The sequence below is a fragment of the Macrosteles quadrilineatus genome, unplaced genomic scaffold (genome assembly GCF_028750875.1).
Source record: "Macrosteles quadrilineatus isolate MER2022 unplaced genomic scaffold, UCM_ALF_1.0 Scaffold_9__3_contigs__length_116548681, whole genome shotgun sequence".
Classification (NCBI taxonomy): domain Eukaryota; kingdom Metazoa; phylum Arthropoda; class Insecta; order Hemiptera; family Cicadellidae; genus Macrosteles; species Macrosteles quadrilineatus.
In genome coordinates this window covers 38,423,754-38,441,689 of record NW_026542602.1, presented here as the reverse complement: position 1 = coordinate 38,441,689, position 17,936 = coordinate 38,423,754, and the positions used below count along the sequence as shown (strand labels likewise).

The 17,936-nt window shown below is 36.4% G+C and overlaps 1 protein-coding gene across 2 annotated transcripts in view; it reads left to right on the top strand.

Annotated features, from left to right (window-relative positions):
• Positions 1-17,571, top strand: part of LOC129002387 (xylosyltransferase oxt-like) — a 40,411-nt gene extending 22,840 nt beyond the window's left edge. For both annotated transcript variants that reach the window (XM_054430138.1, XM_054430137.1), the window contains exons 13-17: positions 458-658; positions 1,306-1,460; positions 11,520-11,678; positions 12,486-12,647; positions 14,829-17,571. In XM_054430138.1, the coding sequence (XP_054286113.1) occupies positions 458-658; positions 1,306-1,460; positions 11,520-11,678; positions 12,486-12,647; positions 14,829-14,835 (684 nt within the window). In that variant the 3' untranslated portion in view covers positions 14,836-17,571. The remainder of the gene's footprint in view (positions 1-457; positions 659-1,305; positions 1,461-11,519; positions 11,679-12,485; positions 12,648-14,828) is intronic.
• The last annotated feature ends 365 nt before the right edge of the window (positions 17,572-17,936 follow it).

The following is a 17,936-nucleotide window of genomic DNA, read 5'->3' as shown; positions in this document are numbered from 1 at the left end:
TTTTATAATCATTTGGTTTGTTTGATGCTAGTTCTGCTAACAGAGACATGTGACTGAACATGTGGTTTTTGTTTCCAAGCCAATTCTTACACCATATTTTTGTGGCTTGCGTTTTTTCTCATCTTCCATACAAACAAACCCCCCGCAAATAGCCACAACAGCGTTAGCATCCATTTTTAACACAACTCGACTGTCACAGCGCAAGAGAAGCAAGAGTATTGGGCGGTGACGGCGAGCATGTTCACTAGCATGCTCGATCGTCTGTTGGAATCACCGAGCATATTCGAGAGCATGCTTGACCGCCTGTTGGAAACGCCAAGCGTGTTTGCCAACAGGCTCGCAAACATGCTCATCCGTGTAGGGGGGCTTTAGAGGTGATCTCAACCTATAATTTGCTGCTACATGGGTAACTGATTTTGGCTGTAAAGATGTAGAATGTGTATGCTTGTATGTACAGGCGCTGGTAGTAAGTTCCCAGTTTGACCAGAAGGAGCAGATGTTCCGCAACTTGGCCCGAGTGTTGGGTGTCTGGTCGGAGCCTAGTGTGGCCGTTACATTGGTGAGTGGCTCTAGTGGAGCGAACCTAACACTGCTCTGGGTCGACCCGACAGGTGTCTTGGCTGACGTATCAGAGGCCAGTGTGGATGAGACTTCTGCGGTAAGTTGGCTTCATGTTGTTCTTTTGAAACTTAATGCAATGATTGTAACATTTATTATAATGAAAATATGGAATGTCCATATCAAAAGATATGTTGGGCACTGAAAAATATTCTACATTAAAATATAATGTACTAGATGATTACTGCTGGTTATGGGGGGGGGGGGGGGTCGGTAGTTTAGTGGGCTGCACAACAGAATGTAAAGAAAAACAAGGTGGCAATGTCATTGGATCGTATCCTAGTGCTACCTACCACTCTAAATTATTAGTAAATTTCATCCTTGTACTGTACCGGCTAGTAAAGTTTATCCTTGTACTGTACCGTCTCAGCCCTTGCCTAATTTTGTATCATGCCATGGAAAGAATGTGCGTGACGATGTCGGTGGGACTGCAAAGCGAGCTGTGACAAAAGCAAGTCTTCAGCGAGCATATAAAAACCAGATTCTGAATCTCATCAAAAGTTTGAATTCTGTAAAGAAAAGATCAAAGATATATTTTATTACCTTAGCATTTCACGCACCGGCCTGATACCTGTGGTACAAACCAATGTAGATGAACAAATTCAACGTTAAAAGAGGCAGCTACCCATTTACAAACATTTTGTTTACATAAAAGTCTACCCCCTAACACTGTTGTGAATTTTCCAGATATACAATGTAAAGCCCACACTGAAGACTCCTCTACTGCCAGGAGTGTGGTGGCTGAAGGTAGTGGTGGACAATAGAGTGGTAGCTCACGCTGACTTTCTTGTGTCTCCACTTCAGTTCTCTTCCGGTGTAGTCCTCACACAGCAACAGGCCAGGTGGGAAACTTAACATTTTGTTCATAAAATTGAAAAACTCTGTCATAGAGACTGTTTCATGGGCATGATGGGTTATGCAGGGAAGGTTACTAGGAAATTGGGGACACCCTTGTTTAAAATACAGTAGATGGATGGATAGGAGGCAGAATTGACTTCAAGATGGGAAATGGAGGTGGAGCGCCATTGTAAGATAAAACTATTAACTGATAAGAGCGGGGACCAAAGCTGACAGACAGCTATCTAGTGCTATCAGAATCTGCAATTAACTGTATTCATGAAATTTTACTATGTAAATTACATTTAATAATAAAGGGGGCGGAAGTTAGCTTACCTTAAGCTTGCCACAAGCTGCTTAAGAAATACACAAAGAACCAGAAGCAGAGTTCAATGTTTTCTAGTTTAATGTGATCCATCCTGTTTGTATTAATGGCTCGACAGATTAAGATTGAAACTTCTCATGTTACAGTCCTTAGAATGGTACAACCCCCGTTAAAAAGTACAGTTAAAAAGGTTATTGTAACTATTGTGATTTCCTCCATAACATAGTAACTCCACCGCTTACCCATGATAAGGGTTGTCAACAAGCTAATGGGAGAAAGTGTGTTTTAGATTGCTGATACTGTTCATTTACTACTTGTTTATTGACTTCCATCATAGACTAACCAACACAAGTAGACTTCTTACCCCATTGTAAATTTTGAAGCTCGTTTTTCGTGTCTAGTAGTAACTTACATGTACGGTAAACTGGGCGCTAGTGTTGACGAAACTTTGTTTCTATTATTTTAAGGTTATTTTAATGATCTGAGCTTTACTGTTTGGTTATATAACTAAGGGACGAGTTATTGTTTATGATTAGATCGCATTATTTGGTTAAACGAGGTTTTAAATTACTGAAATAACAACAAAACAAATTGTTAACAAAACACGACCTCTTACAGTGCACCGTACGGATCTAACAATAAAATAAAAACAAGCCCGTGGGGCGTAGCCCAAGGGAAATATGAAAATTAAATGATATAATATTGCATTGTCTTCCATTTGTGAGCTATGTTTCAAGTTTCAAGTCTCTAGCTCATCGGGAAGTTAGTATAAAATTGATTGCAAAATTTGTACCGGACAAGAAAGCGAGCTAATAAAAACGTTTTAATTAGTTTCAGCTGTTCCATAAGGATGAGAAATCTACTAAGGGAGTATGTTTTATCTATGCTTCCATTTAGTGCTTTCTGTTCTCTTCACACTGGTGATTTAAGAGGGATTTTTTCTTAACATTACACTCCTTGAACAATTTTTCACAACTTTGACTTAACCATGGTATTTTTCTCCTTAACTTAAAGTCAATGTTCTTCTTCTGAGACATCCACTAAAATATCTTTCAGTTTATCCCAACAATCATAAACATCATATTATTAATGACTAAAATCTGTTTCTGAGTTTCAATTGGAAACTCTGCACAAAATCCTTATTTTTTTAGTTTGCTAACATAAATTTTCTTTTCTACTTTGATAATTTCTCTTTTGTCTTTGCATTGTGCCTTATCTAAGCAACAGCAAAAACCTAGTGCTAGTGTTTGAACGACTAGGTCTGAACGACATTCAGCACCTCTTAAACTTTTAAAGTCTAATACTGCGTCTGTGTCTTTTATCAATAAAAAAATGTTATCAATTTTGATTTCTAGTCTTTTTGTCTGGTGATGCTCATGTTTCTTTTATGGATGTTTTTCCGAGGGAATGAGGTGCTTGCAACTGTAAAATTGGTGGCACATGCCAGGCTAAGGCACCTAGTTCCATTGTTACTGTTACTATGCAAACTCTTTTTTCTATAATACAATCTTTTATATCTCTTTTCGGTCAACTTTGGTATTAGCATCTCCTAGTAAAATGTTTACATCATAGTTAGGAATTTGAATTTACTGACTGTTCTAATTGACCGTATAAATCATCCTTCACGTAATCACTCTTATTCTCTGTTAGAGTATAAATGTTTATTACAGATAGGTTTTAAAATGTTACTTTTGATCTTACATAACCAGTCTTTCATTCAGCCTCAAATACGACTAGAGCATCTAGTCTTTTTATTGATAGCAAATCCCACTCCTTCTTGATGTATGCCAACATTTCTACCACTATACTATATCGTGAAATTTACAGCATTAATGATTCCATTTAATGACCACCTAATTTCCTGCAGAGCTACTATCATCCATTTTGTAGTGTTCTAGTTCCCTGCTTGCAATGTCCACAGAGCACCTGGCACCGCCAGAGAGCGAACGTTCCAACTTCCAAATCTCAAGTCCTTATGTGACAGCGAGGTTGTTGTCCAATGTGATCCATCCTGTCCAAGACATTCTGTTGGCGATAAGTAACCAGGGTTGTTTTACGAGAGCGGGTGGTTAGCCCTTTGCCTCAACCCCCAATATGAATGGAGGACCTACTTCTGGTCAGCGGGTCCATCGGACCTAGCCGGGAGGACTGACAAGCAGATCCACCGACCTTCCCCCTATCCGCCACCCAGGGGACGCTCCGTATACGCTGAAGTAGGAAAGCGCACGGATACTTTATTACCAGATACAAAAAATACTAACACTAGGTACAAAAGAAGATACTTAATACTAGATACATTACATACCTAATACTAACAAGTTGGTCCTAACTACAATAACTAACTTGTCTTCAATTGGCTCACAGTGTGGTTTCAGAACTCTTGAGCCATCTCCTCTTCAAGTTTCTCAGAGTTCAATATCCTCATCCATTGTTGCATTGATCTCCTACATTTCATCATGGTTCCAAAGATTTTTACATGTCAAATCCTCTGGCACTTTACTCTAAAGAATCCTTTCAAATATATGCGGATCTTTTTTCTTTTACTGATCAGGTCTCGGTGTGCTTCTATAATCTCCCATTTTCCTCAGGAGTTGTTACTTGGTTGCTTACTATAGTGATCTACTAGTTCTTATGTAGAAATGAAATAGTGACAAGACCGGAAGAATGTTGCCAAGTTTTCACTGAAATGTTTCATATTCCAGAACTGATGTACTTTGTACCCTCTGGAATAGAGCAAATACATTTGACTTTCATAAATATTTGTTCTTCCTAAAAATAATTTTGGCAGGAGAAAAAATTTCACCTTGCACTATTTTATTGTGTCAGTGAATTAAATTAATGGCTTCTAAGGAAACGTATAATTATTTACTGTCAACATGCTGTTGTGCAAGAACCTTGGACCTTTTACAATGTATAGATCTAGCCATATCGTTTCTATTATAAAGTTTTAGTCAAATTCAGATTAAAAACAAACATATTTATTTAAATTGAGCATCCAGCACGGGTCACACTAGGCTGGCATCAGCTGCAAATTTAAAAAAAGCCGCTTATCAGCTTAAGGTGACCACAAAATGCGAAGCTGGCACTGCAAGCCAGCGAGTATTTGTCAGCAGCTGGAGAAGTCAGACATGTTCAACTTTTGGTACCAAGGCAGCAGCGACTACCAAGGCAGGTCATGTGATCACTCACACTCGTTGAAGACAGCCAAAAGCGTAATCTGACCACCTGTAGAAGTGTGCCAGCGGCGACCAAAGCAACACGTGGTTTTTTGGTGTACTTGTTTTGTTTTGCTGGTTCTGTTTATCTGATTATTATTAGTATCTTGTGTAGAAATGAATGAGCTAAAGTGGTGGTAGAAGCAGATTTATCTTTATTTTTGATTTATTTCAAAATTATCTGTTGGAATTCACTTCAATATTAGGTTGAATTCTATTTAAGTTGGTAAAAGATTTAAAAACGTTAAAACAGAGAGCTATTACTTTCAACACCTTTATTTACAATTGAACTCACAACAATAAGCATTTAAATCATAATTGAATCTTAGCAATGAAATATAAAGTACAAAGAATATAGTTTTTTGTGCAACTAGTGAGAAAAGTGAGCAATTGACTCACTTGAGAGAAATTCTTACTCACGAGCCGTAGGCGAGTAACATAAACATAAACATCTGGTTGTATTCTAGCCAGAGTGATGGAATGGTTTCTCGAGTGAGGCAATTGTACTTTGAACTCGAGTTGCACATTATACTTTTCCTACAGTTACCATAAAACAAATAAATTGGCCAAGAAACATAACCTATTTTTACACAGAAGTGAACTTTTAATATAACATTTAACGTGAAGTGACAAATACAACAGTACAACAGCTGACCAGCTGATTTACAGCCAGTGCTGCCAACGTATTTCACGTGCATACGACGTTGCCTGCATGCTACGCGCTCGCTATTTCGTGCCTTCACGTTGCAAATCTGGAGTGAGACAAAGTAATTAGAGTGAGACAATGTTAACATTGTCTCACTGATGAGCAAATTGGCCACTTTGCTTTCTCAAATCAGTGAGAGAACATGTACATTGTTAGGTAACTGTAGGAAAAAATATATAACAGCTGTTAGCTGATTCAAACTATATCACTTGCTGTATATAATACCATTGACTATATAACTGACAACTTCTAACATCCTCCCACCAAGTTCATGGAACATTAAATAAGTGAAATGAACTTCTCTATGGGTTGAAATGAACAACTTTTCATGATATTAAAAAGAGAAGTTATTAAGTTGCATTGTTTTTTCCAAGTAATGATCTCAAGTTTAATTTTGATATCTCTTCGGAACACATATAACTCTTCCTCGTCTGGTTTCTTTTGTGATTGACACAGGTTCTACATTTGACACATCTTCTTCAGGCGGTATTTCCCTTATCAAAGTCGATCTTGAGTTTTCCTCATTTACAACTTGTTGAAGATGTTCCTGTGTAATATTGTCTTCTTGAGAGTTTATTTCTAGTCTTCTAGTCTTCTAGAGTTGATTAGTTTTTCATCTGTCACTCCTTCAAATGATTCTGATTGAGCAATTGATATCAATTTTTCTTCTGCCAATGTGTATTCTTCTAAAGTTAAGTCACAGTTTTTGATAGTCTTGTTCTTCATTAGAGTATTGTTTTTGAACCGATAAATCCATCCTATTGTTCTAACAGCTTTCTTGTATGTTGAACAATTCATGTACAACCACTCATTGTCTGTGACATTGTTAACAGCAGAAATAACAGTCCTTTTCTTTTCGCTGTTAATATCATCCTCATTGTATGGAGTTTCTTCTTGATGAGGCCAATTTTCTGGAGATTCTGTAATCCAACTTGGGCCCTCCCACCATCTTGACTCAAGTAGTTTCTGAGCAGAGCATCCTCTTGAGGGAAGATCAGCTGGATTCTTGTTACCGGGAACAAATCTCCATTCATGCTGTGAAGTTAATCTCCTGATTTCTGACATTCGGTTGTTGACGAATACATTCCAATTATCTTCCCGTTTAATCCATGCTAAAACTGTTGTTGCGTCAGTCCAGAAATATGTTACTACATCATGTAACTTGTAGTCATCAACGATGGTCGAATACAACCTAGCAGATATAGAAGCCGCTAACAATTCAAGTCTACGAATTGTCATCTTCTTAGACGATTTGGTAACTGGTGCTACCCTAGATTTTGGTGCAACTAGTTGTACCCTGTAATCTTCCAACTCAATACGCAAAAAAGCAACTGAAGCGTATGAATTCTAGTTGGCATCTGAAAACATGTGGAGTGTCCAATTTGTTATGGTGTTTGTACCGGGTAACCATCTAGGTATCTTGATTTCACTGAGGAAGTGGATGTCTTTTAACCATTCCATGATGAAACCATCTTTTGTCTTTGGATCAACTTGTTCATCCCAACTTGTGCCTTTTTCCCATGTGTGTTAAAGTAGTAACTTTGGTATCAATGTAACACAGCATGTAAAGCCAATTGGGTCAAAGATGCGATGTGCCGTACTCAAAATAATCCTCTTAGTGATCTTTTCAGTGTCAATATCTTGTAGGCTGGCAATATTTACTTCTAGTGTATCTGATACTCTATCCCAGACCAGACCTAGAACGTTTGATTTCTGTTGAGGCGATGAAAATGAGTTCTTGTCAGCAGTCAGCTCCCACCCTCGAAGTTCAAACTTTATCTCGTACATAATCTTGGTTGCTACTTCAACAAACTGCTGCGCTTCTTCCCAGTTGTCTACGCTGCACACACAGTTGTCAACATAAAAGCTGGAAGCTGGGGTTTCAACTAACTTCAAAGGCCAGATGTGTTTGCCTTGCTTAGTTTCCAGTAGTATTTCTTCCAAGAGTAGTCTGATTGAAGCTTCCAATAAAAAAGGGCTCGAGGAAACTCCAAAAACAACTCGACAATGTCTGTAAACTATAAGTTGTCCTTCCTTCGTAGTCCACAAGAATCGCAAAAAGTCTCTGTCGGCTTGGTTCAAAGCAATTTGTAAAAATGCCTTGCGAATATCAGCTAATACACCAATTTTCTTCAGTCGAAATCGAGCCATTACTGAAGGAATCTTCTCGATAAGATTGGGTCCTTTTTCCAAACACTGATTTAACGAAGGACCTTTATGTTCATGCGCACTGGCATCGAACACAGGACGAATCGGAGTAGTACTGCCAACTTTTAAGACAGGGTGATGTGGTAGATAATGAGCAGGTCGGTGCATTTCTTCAACTGGAACTTCTTCTATAATCTTTTCATTCAACCACCCATCAAATACTTCTTGGTATTTGTCGTATAGGTCTTCTTTCTTAAGTTTTTTCACTGTTGAAGATAGTCTTTTCTTAGCTAAATCATAGTTGTCTGGCAGCGGAGAGTGATCTGCCATCCAAGGGAGACAAACTTCAAAACTTCCTTCTTTGGTAATTTTTACTGTTTCAAGAAAGGTTTTCTGTGTTTCGGCTTCTAATTCCTGTCTTGAACATTTCTCGTATGGATCTATAATTCCTAACGTATCTAAAGTCCAAAGGTCACTAATTTTACCTGTAGTCAGCATAGAAGTTACTAAACTTGTTGCATGTTGCTTGTTATGCTGCTTGTTTGGAATTTTCCCCATCAATGTCCATCCGAGCTTTGTTTCTACTGCAACCAATTTACAGTCCAGAGCCTTGTGACCACCTGTCCATAAGTTTCCTGCTACATCTGCTCCTATTAGTACATCTATAGGACCATTAGAGTCAATATCACTGAAGGTAATGTTCTGCATAGCTAGCTCTTTAATCCAGGGTCCTCGTACGACTGGTGAGATGTTTCCGCAGATCTTCTTCTGGTCTAGAACTTCGAAGTGGCATCTATACTTGTCATCTAATGAAGAAAGATGTAGTACATACATATTATGATTAATTACTCCTGTACTGTTGCCCCCAAAAAGAGAATATTGAATCTTTTCATTTTTGGTAGATACATAACCTACTTTGGTTGCTAAGCTGGATGAAATATATGATCTTTGGGATGCAGAATCAATCAGAGCTCTTGCACAGTAAACACCTTTGGGTCCCGTTACATTGACACGTAAAGTTTGCATCAACACATTACAGGTATTTAAGTTTGGAAGTGTTTTGTCTCTATTGGGCTGAACAATGACATTTTCTTGTTCCGCTAAGTCTCTACTAGGATTTGATTCATTAGACTGCTTTTTAATTTGATCAATCTCATCACACATGATGACAAAGTGAGACTTTTTACAAACTATACACTTAGGCTTAGTCCTACATTTGTTAGCAGTATGCCCTGGTTTTAAGCAACAAAAACATGCTTTCTTACTATTTACAGCTGCTTTTCTTCCTGACAAAGGCATTGATTGGGCTTTGATACAGTCTTGACTTTTGTGAGAAAATGTACAAAATATACAACCTTGGCTATTTGATTTGTCACATTTTTCAGAAGTAAATAGCCCTGTAGCAGTAGCTGTAATAGGCCTACTCGATTTATTTACAAAGGGAGGAGTTGCCTTACTTTGCCTACTGTCATTCTTTTCTTTACTTGAGGTCTATGATAAACCAAAACCAGACATAGCTAACTTAACCTTTTGATCCCCTTCAATTTCCCCTTTTAGAAAATTAAGAAGATTTTCTAACAAGTCTTTAGACATATTTTTCTCGTTCTTATGCCTACTGAATGTATTAGAACTAGATCTCTCCCACAATTTCAAAACATCTTCTGGCAAACAAGATGAAACTAGAGGTAAGAGGATAGGTGCACACGTGTCTGAGGATACCCCTAGTGTTTCTAGGTTTCTTAGATGACACTGCAGTTTGTCATATAATTCAGATATGGAAAGCTTCTTGGTTGACGAAGCATGGTAAACTACAATTTTCAACATTTCCCTAATGTAATATTCAGTTAGCAAGTCATCCCGACCAAAACGACTTTTGAGACTTTTAATTACTTCGGGATACATTTCTCCAGTGGCTGGGTATCTTTCAACCACTTCTCTGGCTGCAGAGTTTGGAATTGTTGCCATAACTAAATACTGGATTTTGTCATTAGGATTTATCGATTCATCAGAATCTATTTTAGAAAACTGAGCCCAAAATGGTAACCAATCTTTAAGATCGCCCCCAAACTCTTTGAATTTAATCAAGGGAAGCTTGTATCCACTGTTGTTATGCTTAGGATAACCTAGGCCTACCTGATTTGATGAAGGCTGTGATTGACCACTTATTACAGAAACCTTATCTTCCTCTAGGCTTATCTGTAGGAGTTTCTCTACAGATTTCTTAACTATTTGAAAAGCTAATGAATAGTCCTTTTGGCTTTCCATCTCCTTGTCCATGTCATTGTCATTTACTTCAGTTGACAACATGAGTTCAAACACTTCTGAGTCATGTTTTGCTATGGATTCATATTGAGTAGCTAAAACATCCATTAAAGCTACAATCTTAGTTAAATCCCGATCTTCACTACTAATCATACCTTCAAGTTCAGTCCTTGTTTTAGTGAAGGTTCTTCTGATGACTCCTCTACTTCGATTTAGTTTTGATATATCCATTTTTGCACTGGTTTTAGTCCTGTCCACGGTCGCCAATAATGTTGGAACGTTAAAACAGAGAGCTATTACTTTCAACACCTTTATTTACAATTGAACTCACAACAGTAAGCATTTAAATCATAATTGAATCTTAGCAATGAAATATAAAGTGCAAAGAATAAAATATATAACAGCTGTTAGCTGATTCAAACTATATCACTTGCTGTATATAATACCATTGACTATATAACTGACAACTTCTAACATTATCCGTGCTTGTGGGACATTTCTTTCAGGTACGTATTTAGAATCTGTGAGGCAACCGACGGCTCTCACCAGAGAGGCTCTTCTATATTCTGATTCTTCGAAGGTTGGAACTGAAGGGTTTAGAAATACACGGGATATTGCTTTAACTCGATGAATTGACTTTTCCAGCAATCCGATCGGCAAAAAGACCTAGGAGGCTAGTTAATAAATAAGTCTTAATTTTTATAATATTAGGGGTCTTAGCTCAGGGCCAGACATTTTTCATTTCTGTCAGAAAAATCTTTACCTTTGGGGCTACAGATCAAAATCGGGTGGTTTTGGAAGTAATTATTTAAAATTGTAGTTCATAATTAAATTGGTCTACACAAAATCACTGCTAAATTTTAATTGTCTTCTGCGTTCACAGTAAAATCGTAGACATCTGCCGCGGTCACGGGGGCATCGTGAACATCTTCTAAGCTCACGGCAAAATAGTGAACATCATGCGGCAAAATCTTGAAGATCTTTCGAGTTTACGGGGACGTGATTTCAACTCACACGGTCGCGATAAAATCCTGGACATCTTTCACGATTGCCGATGAACTCCTACGTTAACAGCGAAATAGTGAAGATCTTTTGCAGATTTCATAAACGTCCTCCCCAATCATAGCAAAACAGAGTATCGGTGAATAAATTTATCGAGAAAAAAATTTGAAGCCCCAAGTGAGGCTTACGGCAACCGTCGTGTCCGCCGTTAGGGAAATACGGCCCTGGTTTCTTCAAAGGAATATTTAGATAGGTAGGCCTATTAAGTACTAGTTTACGAGGTCCCACAAACGGCATGGCGACTAGAACTGACTAGGCGCATAGTGTGACCAGACTGCCAGCCGCTGCTTGGTGTTTGTTACTAGTCTGTCAGTGCTGAATTTATCCAAGTTCCACTGTAATGCAGGTTTCAACACAGTGGCCCCACACAGTCGTACCATGTCCAGGACTCCCCTCTACAGGACCTGCTTGATGCCCCTGACCCCAGCCTAGCTGTCAGAGCAGAGGCCAACGCTCACAGATACGGCAAGGACCTCACTCAGTGGATCGACACTCTTGTGGCTAGGTTAGTACTGTAACTGCACATTAGAAAATAATATTTTGCAGAAAGTTGGTAAACCTGATTATCTTGACATGCTTCCTGTTTAGAATATATTTTTCTTGCATTGTTGCCTTTTTATTGATCAAACTGAGTTTTGGGTTTCTTGTTTCTCATTCTCGTTTATTATATATTGTAAATATTTTTAAATATTTTATTTTTAAAAACAAGTTTTCTGTTCACAATTCATAATATATAATAATTCAATACTACAGTATAAATTTGTCGAGTATTATCTTTTTAGGTTTAAGTGATTACAACTTTTTTTTAGACTTACGTACAGTAGTGACCATACCGATAAATCGACTTCGTAATTAGTTTAAATAACAAAATCTTCCTAACCTAACCACCCTTAGGTTAGGTTACTCTGGTGATTCTAAGTTTGTATCTTTCACTTGAATTCTAGTATTTTTCCATGTTTCCATTAAATTACCTCTTGTGGATATAGCTTATACTCAAGGTCTTATTGGAATTGTGATTTAAGCTTGTGCCTTTAAATTTTTTGTTTAACAGCCTAACAAATCTGTCCCTTTTATAAAAGTTTGTAATAAAAACATTTATCCCAGTCACATATCCAACTGCAAGTGTACCACGGACAAATTTTCTACTGGAAATTGTAAAATGTTTTTGTTAGTGTTGCGAGGTGGATATGCGAGGTACCGAACCCATCCCACAGAAGTGTGAGACACCCTAACAACATACCCAGCTGTTTTATTTGACAGGTCGTACCAGCTGTTTGCTCTAGATGATGACAGAGTGTTGTTTGTATCACAGGTTCTACTCAGTGGTTGAGTCTTGTGCTGTCACGTCCTCTACTCTAGAACTGTGTCAGTCTCTACAGCTGGAGCCGTGTGTCTCTACGTCATGGAGCTCACTCACTCCAGACCCCAAGTCCACTGTCACGGCCATCAACAAAACAACAGGCCGACTGTCCAGGTTAGTAATGGTCTACTTGTAACCTTTTGAACTCAAATGTCCAATTTGTTTGTGTTTGGTCAGATAATGAGGGTAGCGTAACCAAACTTACTTACAATCTGTGCTACTTGAGCTGTACTGTACCTGATATCTTTAAGGCCTATTTTGCTTGGAGTGATTGCAGCGATAGTCGCATGGCGATAATAGCTCCGCGATAGTAGCTGGCAATCACTTTAAGCAAAAAGGCCGCCGTAACAGCGATAGTAACTGAGCAATAATCGCTGTGCGACTATCGCTACAGTCACTCCAATCAAAATAGGCCTTTAACAACCGGAGAGTCAAGTGCAACTACTACGTCGATTGAAGGCTGGAAACCTTTCTGGGTCACGTCTGGTGTGGAAATCGAGGAGTTCACCTACCTAAAATAAACAGTGAACAGCTGACAAGAGGAAGTTAACAGATGGGTTTGTTTTAACTATGCTTAATGTATGGTATTTACTCAGGGGAGGTATAGAAGAGGCTACGATGACAGCTGTGGGCTTCTTATTAGCTGAGGGAACGCCGTTACCGTAACAAAACGGTCGGAAGCCGTCGGCCTTGGTGGTCTAATGGTTAGCGTACCGGGCTGATATACTGAAGGTCCCGGGTTCAAATCCTGCTGGTAGTATTAACTTTTTGTCCAAGATTTTTTTATTATCAGCAAGTTTGGTTGGTTTGGTTCGGTTATTACAGTTTAATTTTATTATTAAGTCATTATAAAATTTTAATTGAGCAAATTCTAGTTTTATTTAATAAACAGAATTATTTTTCCGATTACTAAACTTTTGTTATATTATTTCTTTATCAGCAAGTTTGGTTAGTTCGGTTAGGTTATGATAATTTAATTTTATAATTAAAAAATTATAAAATTGAATTTGAGACATTTATAATTTTATTTTATGAACAGAACTATTTTTGTGATTAGTAAACCTTCATTGCCAAAGTGCTCTCTACTACAGCACTGTTCACAGAGGAATTTTGAACTAAATGCCTCATTCGTACCTCCCCTAAGTCAGACCCCTTAATGTATGTGTACTGTATATTAAAAACTTGTAGTAGGCCTATTATAATAATTCAGATTTTTTGTGCTCATAAGGTGAGGTGAAAAAATTAAAAGACATGATTAAATCAATCTCTAAGCCTTGGGCTCTAAATTAAAAATCTAGTTTACATCAAATCGCTCTGAGATAAAAACTAAAATATGAGCGGAACCATGACTCACAATCTGCCAGTTAAACCACGTGTCTTCTATCATTATTGTACTTTGCCCAAATTTTCTGTTTCTTCTGTGAATTCAAAATGAAATGTATTTATGACGACTCTTCACAACTCCAGGGGTAAAGAGGATTGTTTAAATAGATTGGTTCAGCTTGAAAATCTACTTCTAGGCTACTATATTAACATCATAGACTAACCATCACAATTAGACTTCTCATCCCATTGTTAAATTTGAAGCTTATTTTCATGTTTTCATGGTCTAGTTCATTCAATAACTGTAAGAAAGGACCATGAGGTTCTAAGTTTGCCTCAATAAAGAAGGGGTTTCATTTCATGTTGATGATACCACTGGGCGGTGGTGTTGACAAAATTCCGTTTACATTATTTTAGGGTCAATTTTACAATCTATACTTCATTGTTTGGCTATACAAGGAGGGGATGCGAGCTGGTCTAGTGGTTAGAGCGCGGGACTCCGGTTCCAGGGATCTCGGGTTCAAATCCTGCCAAATCACCAATGGATTTTATCTAAGTGATAATGCCGCAACCCCTAGGTCTAGCCTGAAGTAATGTGAAAAACAATCCCGGGCTCGTGCCTAGCGTCCTAGGACAAAAAAAGGCGGGGAAGAGTTATTGTTTATGATTAGATCGTTTTATTTGGTTAAAAAATGTTTTAAAAAACCAAACAAGAAATAAATTGCAAACAAAAACACGCTCCTAGCAGCACCGGACAGAATTAACAATACAATTGGAATTAATCTAATAAGGGAGTGTGTTTAATCTATGCTAATATCTAGTTTCCTAGCAGAAAAAAACAGGATCACTAAACACAGTACCACAGATATTTTACCCCGAGATCTACAAGATTGTGATTATCAGAGATAAGTGTTGGTAATGAAATACAGTCCGTCACTTGCCACATTAACTGATGGATATGATTGTGTCTAGGTGGTGACCAAGGTTACGGGCCCCAGACTAGGGGCAACTTGCCAAGCCTACACTGAATTGATGTGATACAGAAGACCATATTTATATATTTTTGTGAAGAATGTAAAGTGTACCTAATGGCCATTCTTTGTGAGCTGTAACATGGTTGACAGAAACACCAGAAAACACTCACATAGAAGGGTCCAAATCACCCTTTGTATGTCCCTGATTGAAGACTTTTCGTAGGAATATTATTTGTTTAATGATTTCCAAACTAAGTTTTTAACGTATTGCTGCTGCTGTAGTTTTTCTCTTGGTTACAATCTTTTTTGAAAATCATAAAATTCTAGCATTTTTTATATCAGCTGCAGTGAAAACACATTTTAATTAGTTTAATTCAAAACTTACAATTAATTGGTTTTTTTTTTTTATAAAAATTTAATATGATTATTGTAGTTTATCTGATTTATTTCGCCAACACGACAATGTTTACTACCTGGTGCACATAATGGTGTCCGTGTTACCTTAATTGGGGGCAAACAAATTGTGGTCAAACCTTAAGATCTTACCCAAACGTTGTTCTCTTAGTTTTATCATTATTTAGTGTTGTCTTAAAATACTACTTTTAAATAATTACAATGACATTTTTTCAAGTTTAAGACTTCAACAGCGAGTCTGTTTTAAGCATTTTAAATATGTTGTAATGAAACTAAATTGTAATTTTTCAATAGTATAGTTCATACACAGTAACAATCTTGGACTTCTTGAAATTCTTATTCTGGGTAAGATCTTTGAGATTATTTAGGTAAAATATTTTAAGTGCCACTCGATCATCAAGTCGATTGTATTAGTGCATTAAATCTCATCATCACAGATTGTAAAAAATCAGAAAATGGGTATGCTAGAAAATTTCTTAGTACATTCTGAAATATGGAAAAATAAGATATCTGTTTTAGTGATTAGAGTGTTTAAAATTAATAATCTTGGGGGTTTACCTTTAGGTAGTGTGTTGTTAGCCTGATGGTTAGCATCTCAAACAAGTCTGGTTCAACTACTATAAAGAATCGGACTAATCTCTCTTAAAATAATTTGTGTAACTCTAAATAAAATTGTTTGTAATTAATAAAAATTACAGCTAAAATATTGTGGTTTAAAGTAATTTAGACTAAATTCATTAAAGTTTTAATGTTTTCAATTTTGTACTGAATAAAAATTCTTCAATGGGCATTTACTTAATCTTTGTTACTATTAAAATATTTTAAGGTAAAATTTATATGTAGAAATTAAGTTTGAGGTTTTAAACCTCAAAGCATGAATTTGATTGATGGCCACTAATGTCAGACTCTTAAAACTGCTCAAATATAAAGAACTAGCAGAGTACCCGTCCTTCGTACGGGGTTGGAATATAAGTATAAAATGCTTATTGCAGTTATACTCAAGCTTTGTGATTGCAATGGGTGGAGGACACAGTTTGATAAAATTTGCTTTTTTTAATTTACAGTATTCTATAGTATTACACATCTACCATAGCCATAATGTTCTACCATTTTACCTAAACAATAGAGAAAAATAAATTATCAATTCGCAAAATATCACAAATTATTCATGAAATGAAAAACATATACATAACTGTAAACAATCCTACTTTGACAGTTCTCATTGCGAATCACAGTTTTTTGTTGCTGCTTAGTTCAAATTAGCTGTTTTCATAAATGCAAAAAAAAAATAGTGCTGCACCCTGTTGGTAAATCTTATAACTTTTTAATGCTTTTCCATATCATAGAACCATCTTTTTTAGTTGAAACAGCTGACTAAATTCTTCAATTCCCTTTAAATATGAATACTCATAAGGTTAACGTGGGGAATTACAGAGCCACTGGGGCGGAGCCCGAAAGGATTTTTGAGATAAGAATATGCCTATATGTTAATCGGGAATGTAAGCTATCATTATGCCAAATTTTAGCCCAATCCGTCCAGTGGTTTATGCGTGATTGAACTTCAAACAAACAAACAAACAAACAAACAAACACACAAACTTTCACATTTATAATATTAGTAAGATTTCTATATCTTTACTAGTTTTAGCTATAAATGTGAAGAGCAATTAAAACCCACAATTCACTCATTTACAAATCTGTGATGTCGAGATGCAAGTTTTAGCAATAATTGATAGGCAATGAGACATGAAGCATGATCAAACTAAGGATATTCTAGGTTAATGTAGATTTACTAACTTAATACCACACTAGTCTTGAATCTTCTGCAATTTTTACATATATTTATTTTATGTAGCTTTATTTTATAAGAGTTTAATTAATAAGCGTATATTATTTGTAAATTTGAATGTTGAATGTTTTAGTGGTATGTTGTTTATAAATGCTTTATTTTACCTATAGCTTTTTAGCTGCCGTTTGAATATTTGTAAAATATTTAGAATTTTTAAGTGTGTATAATATTGTGTGATTGTCAAAAGAGAATCGTAACCGGTCCTAAAAGTAACCAATCAACATGTTATGTATACAATTGACCAGGTGTAATGGTTTGTCATACAAACTTTTACCGTATACTAAAACAACTAGTCGATTATGGTGTGAAATTTGTATAAAAAAATGTGTAACAGATTGTATTTGAACACGTTAAGTAAAATTATTTTTTAAAGATATATTTACACTCAATGTACTGTACTCATAAACTCAAAGGTAAACATATTTTAAATGGTAAAAGAATGCTTAAAATTTGTAATGAATATTTAATACCATTAGTTCCCTGGATAATAAGTTTCTAAAGATCCTAGCAGTCAAAATTTAACTGTTTAGTTTACTAATATCTATATTTTTAAAACTTTATTTAAAATTATTTATATAGATTTACATTTCTTTTTACACTTTCACAGCTTTTTCTTCCTTAAAGTTAGTAAAAATATAAACGTTGTTTTCCATTTATCCTTTTGTTTTACGCCATTTGATCATCTTGATTAGTTGTTTTTCCAAGGAGATACATGTTTATTTCACGTTTTATCAAACTAACTGATCATGTAATAGCAATTGGTTTTGTTGAGCTCAAGCACATTTAATTTATGACAATCTTTGTTGGTAAATATAATCATTAGTAGTATGAGAGTACAGTATA